The sequence below is a fragment of the Cebus imitator genome, unplaced genomic scaffold (genome assembly GCF_001604975.1).
Source record: "Cebus imitator isolate Cc_AM_T3 unplaced genomic scaffold, Cebus_imitator-1.0 Scaffold148, whole genome shotgun sequence".
Lineage (NCBI taxonomy): Eukaryota > Metazoa > Chordata > Mammalia > Primates > Cebidae > Cebus > Cebus imitator.
The window spans coordinates 804803-811146 of record NW_016107463.1 but is presented as its reverse complement, the minus strand read 5'-3'; the positions used below and the strand labels follow the sequence as shown (position 1 = coordinate 811146).

At 42.1% G+C, this 6344-nt stretch overlaps 1 protein-coding gene across 1 annotated transcript in view; it reads right to left on the bottom strand.

Annotated features, from left to right (window-relative positions):
• BPTF (bromodomain PHD finger transcription factor) overlaps nt 1-6344 on the bottom strand; it is a 137107-nt gene that overhangs the window by 11848 nt on the left and 118915 nt on the right. The window contains exons 23-26 of the mRNA XM_017542842.2: nt 5531-5753; nt 3574-4490; nt 2140-2222; nt 1644-1869 (exon numbers count right to left, since the gene is read on the bottom strand). Coding sequence (XP_017398331.1) covers nt 1644-1869; nt 2140-2222; nt 3574-4490; nt 5531-5753 — 1449 coding nt within the window. The remainder of the gene's footprint in view (nt 1-1643; nt 1870-2139; nt 2223-3573; nt 4491-5530; nt 5754-6344) is intronic.

The following is a 6344-nucleotide window of genomic DNA, read 5'->3' as shown; positions in this document are numbered from 1 at the left end:
TTTCTGAGACAATCTTGCTCTGTTACCCAGGCTGGAGTGCAATGGCATGATTTTGGCTCACTGCAGCCTCAGCCTGAGCTCAAGTGATCTATCTGCCTCAGCCTCCCAAAGTGCAGGGATTACAGATACAAGCCACTATGCCTGGCCTATTTCATGCCTTCTTAAAATGTTTAAGACATGTTATGAAATGTTTTATTTGTTTATTTTTTGAGACAAAATCTTGTTCTGTTGCCCAGGCTGGAGTGCAGTGGTGCGATCTTGGCTCACTGCAACCTCCACCTCTCGGGTTCAAGCAATTCTCCCTGCCTCAGCTCCCAAGAAGCTGGGATTACAGGCACCTGTCACCATGCCAGGCTAATTTTTGTATTTTTTCGTAGTGATGGATTTCACCATGTTAGCTAGGCTGTTCTTGAACTCCTGACCTCAGGTAATCTACTCGCCTTGGCCACCCAGGTGCTGGGATTACAGGCATGAGCTGCTGCGCCCGACTTTGAAATGTTTGATATAGCCTACTTCTCTTTTAAAAAGCTGTGTAATTATGTATAAATTATGTATGTGTGTGTATGTATAAATAAATGTCTATTTTTTTTTTGAGACAGAATCTTACTCTGTTCCCCAGTCTGGAGTGCAGTGGTGCGATGAAGGCTCACTGCAACTTCCGCCTTCCAGGTTCAAGTGATCCTCCTGCCTTAGGCTCCCAAGTAGCTGGAGCTACAGGTGTACGCCACCACGCCTGGCTAATTTTATATTTTTTGTAGAGATGGGGTTTTGCCATGTTGCCTAGGCTGATCTTGAACTCCTGGGCTCAAATGATCTGCCCACCTTGGCTTCTCAAAGTGCTGGGATTACAGGCATGAGCCACCACAGCTAGCCTACTTTCATTTTTTAATAAATTCCTCTAGAAGGCAGGTTAGCAATACCTACAGAATCATTTACAAGTCAAGGAAGAAATTTTAATTTCTTCCTTTCTTTTTTTTTTTTTTGAGACAGGATCTTGCTCTGTTGCCCAGGCTGCAGTGCAGTGGTGCCATCAGGGCTGACTGGCAGCTTCAACCTGCCAGGCTCAGGTGATCCTTCTGCCTCAGCCTTCCAAGTAGCTGGGACCACAGGTATGTGCCACCACATCTGGCTTTTTCATTTTTTGTAGAGATGAAGTCTCGCCATGTTGGCCAGGCTAGTCTCAAACTCCTGGGCTCAAGTGATCTGCCTGTCTTGGCCTCTCAAAGTGCTGGGGGTACAGGAGTGAGCCACCTCATCCTGGTGAAATTTGTCTTATTTAATGGACATGTTATGTTTCATTCTTTCAATGTTACTTCGTAGGCTGCACTTTTTTCATGAAATTCTATTCCTGATTACTTTTGGCCAGACTATGTCATAGACATAAAAAGCTCTTCTCAGAGTTCTACAACATTTCAATTAAGAGACTAACCTCTCAGAGTTCCTAGTTTGGAGAATACAATATACATTTAGTTATAAAAGCTCTGACTTGTTTCTTAAGACACATGCGTCTCACAGTTCTTTATGTACACAAATGTAAATTCCAGAAAACATACTGAAATTTTAAACCTTATTAAAAAGGCAAGGGAAAAAAGGACCTTAGATGCTAAATACTGGACACAGAAGAAAAGGACATGGCTTCTTACCTGCACTTCAATTTGCAGATCCTTGTCCAGGAGTGCTCTCTTCTTCAGGATCTCGGCTCTGAGCTGCTCTTTGTGCTTGAAGAGCAGAGCTGACAGCTTAGTGGCATTCTGCTTGCTACGTTTCTGCTCCACGCTCTCTTCCCGCTTCCGTTTTTTTGCTGCCTGTTTTTCTTCTTTATCTATCTTATCCAAAATATACTTCATCACCTGGTTACAGACAATCATTCTAGAGAAAAATATACAACCTATGTAATGCTGGGTATTTCACTTTGAAAGGCTTAAGACATGATTCTTCTATGCCTCTACAGATGAGACAAACTTTCTGTGACAGGAAAACTTCAAGAGTGGTTCAAACCAGTTATAAGGAACTATTAGTGCCAAGTGTTCTCATTTAATGAACTTCAATCAAGACAAACAAGTATAAACTCAGAACTCTGTGCGTGTGCACGATAAAGAGAAGAGACGGACAGACAACAAGACCCTGCATCTCCCCTACCTTTGATTCTCTTCTCTTTCAGCTGGAGTCATGCTCTTTTTCTGTTTTAAATGTTCTATTACAGCATTATGCTTCATCACCACCTTCAGGACAGAATAGATCCAAAGCACATATTTTATAATGACCACAGGTTAGTGCACAGATAACAACAGTAGAAATTTGAGCACATAAATGTGTTTTTTTTTAAAGAAACTAAGAATTTTATATCGTAACATAAATAAAATTAGCAGCTATTAGATGGCCTGGGTGCTTACCATCTGCTGGGTACGTACTGTGCTAAGCTAAGCACTTGACATTACCTCATTTATTCCTTGTAATGATACTGAACCATAGCAAGCATTTTATAAACAAGATACAGAGATACAGGGAAATTAACCACCTTGTTTGGAAACGATAAGTAACATAGCTGAAATTTTAACCTGGCTATCTTCCTCCAAAGGCCATATTTTTAACATTATGGTTTCTTCCCAGGAATTAATTTTAAAGAGCTGTCCCTTGTCGTCCCTATACAAAGATTAGGGGATAGACAGTGTAGTAATTTTCAATTTACAGATACACAGTAGAGCTAGGTAATAGTACATTTAAATATAATACCTATGACCATCACTTTCATAAGAGTATCACCTTACATTTGCTGTTTAAAAAGTGGTTCTATATATAGTACCTCATTTAATCATTGCAATAATCTTGTGTGGCTGGAAAGAGAAGGGTTTTAAGAGGCTATAGCTAAGGAGGAATAAGTGAGTTTCATGAACTGTGAATGGGAGACCGAGGAACTGAATGAAGGTCTCACAACTGGGTAACACTTGAACTCCACACTCAAACTCCTGCCTAGTGCTAAGCGAAGCAAGCTACAGGTAAATGAAAAGATGGTTTCTGCCAGGAACGCTATCAAATGTTTTATGTGTGACTTCATTTTAGTAGACTAATTCTAACCCATCTAAATTGCTTTATTTCACTAATATGCCATTCATTGCAAGATGTTGCTGAATGATGCCACTTTTTATTTAAGCTACTTTTTTACAAAGATGTGACCAGAAATGCAAATGAGTTTAATCTGTCCATAACTGGCACAGTCTTCATGCAAACTAAGGAATGACAACTTCGAGTAACTTCAAAGGAATTGCTATAATGTCTGAAGTGGCTTTAAAACTTAGTTAAACCCTTAAGTTTTATGTTAATGATTAAAGCTCGTAACTCCATTCTTCCCATCTTAGTCCTCCCAAAATACAGGTCATTCTACATATCCAACGAAGGCTTTCCACACCACAGCAGTCATTCAATATTTCGTTTGGTCAATTCAGTGTTTCTTCTGAATTTAAACATTAATGACTTTGTCTCATTTAGGAAACCTAACACAACCAAACACTAAGTCTACTGCACAGCACAATAATTCAAGCTACTGAACATGCTGCTTTTACTTAATAACTTTACCTGTTTCTGAATGATTTCACTTTGATTAGAAGCTTGGAGGGTGTGTTCACGCTTAATTTCTATCTGTTGCTGTTTCTTCTTTTGCTGCTGATCCCTGAGTTGCTGAACCCTTTGCAACTGCTCTTGCACACTGGCTGCCTGCACTGTAACCACATTCTGAATCTGGTGAGTCTGCACAGCACTGCTTTGCTGAATTTGGATAGGTAACTGGAGTTTGATTTGCTGGGGCACACCACTTTGCTGAGCCTGTATCTGAGCCACAACCTGTGACTGGATCTGAGAGAGAACCTGGACTTGTTGTTGCAGCTGAGGCACAGCAATGACTTGGGGCTGTGGCTGCTGTGTTTGTAGCTGAGGACAGGATGGGGATGAAACAGTAACTTGATTTAAAGTTTGTCCTGATGAAAGAGTTTGAGTTGAAGACTGTACCTGGGGTTGTGATTGTGGCTGGCCTTGGGAAGGTATCTGAAGAGATGTATGTGGTTGAATTGGGATCGGTTGTGAGGTTGTAGTCTGAACCTGGGATTGTTGTCCAGGAGACACTTGGGATGGAGTTGATGGACGTATTCGAGTCTGTGATGGACTTTGGACACGAACAGGAGACTGTCCTTGGACATTACTTTGAGGCTGAGACTGTGCTGCAACTTGGGGTTTGGATGACTGTGCTTGGGTGGGTTGTGCTTCAGAAGGGACATGGGATGCAACAGTTGTTTGGGTCTGAACTTCAGGCTGAGTCTGAACTTCAGGTTGAGCTGGGGACTGGGGCTGGGTTTGGGGCTGGGGCTGAGCTGAAGGCTGAGCAGTCTGTGGCTGGGCTTCTGCTGGACCCATACTTGATGACTGAGCTGGTGGCAGGGTTTTGTCTTGATGTACCTGCGTCTGGGGTAACAATTTACTTTGTCTTTGTTCACCTGTACCTGTAAAAAGGAAAGATGAACCATTTCTATTATTCTAGAACATAAGACTGTGGTTAAAGAAGAATCTGAAGGGGATTTTCTAAAGCTGAGAATTTTGGCCAGGCGCAGTGGCTCATGCCTGTGCACTTTGGGAGGTTGAGGTGGGAGGACTGCTTGAACAACATAGTGAGACCCCGTCTCTACACAAGAGCAAAAACATAGAAAAAATAATCTGGGCATACTGGAGCATGCCTATAGTCCCAGCTACCTGGGAGGCTGAGGTGGGAGGATTGCTTGAGTCCAGGAGGTCAAGGCTGCAGTGAGCAGTAATGGTGCTACTTCACTTCAGCCTGGGCAACAGAGTAAGACCCTGTCTCAAAACAAATAAAGTAAAATAAAGTTGAGAATTTTGGTATTTTAGTATAAAAGGTCTATGCCTTTGAAATGCTCCATCTAGACATGCTTAGGGCAGGCCTCTCCTAAACTGGGGAGCCTGGGCCTGTTTCTTGGCTGTCCCCTGTAGACCCTCCTAACTCTCCAGAGGGCTGGCTTCTGAAGTGCAGTCTCTGGAAATTAGCTGGGTCACCTGGCCCAGGCTAACTGTCAAGCCTCACTTTTCTCCCATGATGTGGTGGCAGTTTGTTATAATGACTTGCAGCAGAAGGCCAAAAAAGTGGTTCTGGACCTGCTCTCAATTTCACGTCATGAACTGGATTTACCCACCCTCCCTGAGATCATCTCCACGACTCAATCTGCACCTACAAGGCCTGGCAAGGAGTAAGTGTGGGCACAGTTACCAAGATAACCATTATTTTTGCCCCCTTTCTTTCTTTTTTTTCTTTCTCTCTTTTTTTAATGGGAGGGAGAGGGTGGTGGTAACAGGGAGTCTGTAAAAATAGGTTACAAGCTTCGAGATGCTGTAGGCTGACTATGTCAACTGTTGAGCTCACTGGCTTGAGCCATATTCTTCCAAGGGTAAATATTGGTTCTCCTGTTGGCCTCTGTTACCCAGCAACGTGTAGTAGTAACATCCGACATTTCTGATAAACCCACAGCTCTACCTGCTGCTGTCGTGGAAACAGTGGTGGTGGTGGTGCTGGCTGTGGTGGCTGTAGTTGCCAATGGGGTAAAGAGGAATCGCTGAACAGTACCATTTGGCATTGCAGCTTGCATTAGCTGCTGGCCTGGGCCTGGGAGCACAGTCACCCCTTGAGGTATCAACTGCAACTGTCCAGTAGTTTGACCTTGTCCTTGAATTACTACTGTCAAACCTTGATTGCCACCCTGTGGAAAAAACACAACATGTATCATCTTGAATTGTAGCTAAAAAAAAAAAAAAAAAAAAAAGAATGAAAGAAAAAAAATTAAAAAAACACAATATGTAAACAGTGTTCAAAGCATCAATCTGTATGTATAGCATTTTTATGTGTAACGATCCTTTAATATAATGAAAATGCGTATCTGAATGGCACCAGCAGGAATTTAGGTAAGCGAAAGTAAGAATATTTACGTTGCTTAGTAGGAAAAACATCAACAATCTAGAGTTCCAGTTCAACTCTCCCAATGGTTATCTGTCCACAGCCAGTTATCTGTCCACAAACAACACTGTTTCTCCAGATCCAAGTTTCCCAATCCATAAAATATTGAATGACTAAGGTCCCCATAAAATTCTGATTTTAAATAATCTTATATTCATATTTTATAATTAAGAAAGCATCTTCATATATATTGCCTCATTTGAGTATCACAATGGATGTGTGACTTTGTGGGATGGGCAGAGAAAATATTATTCTTTTTTTTTTGAGATGCAGTTTCGCTCTCGTTACCCAGGCTGGAGTGCAATGGCACGATCTCGGCTCACCGCAACCTCCGCCT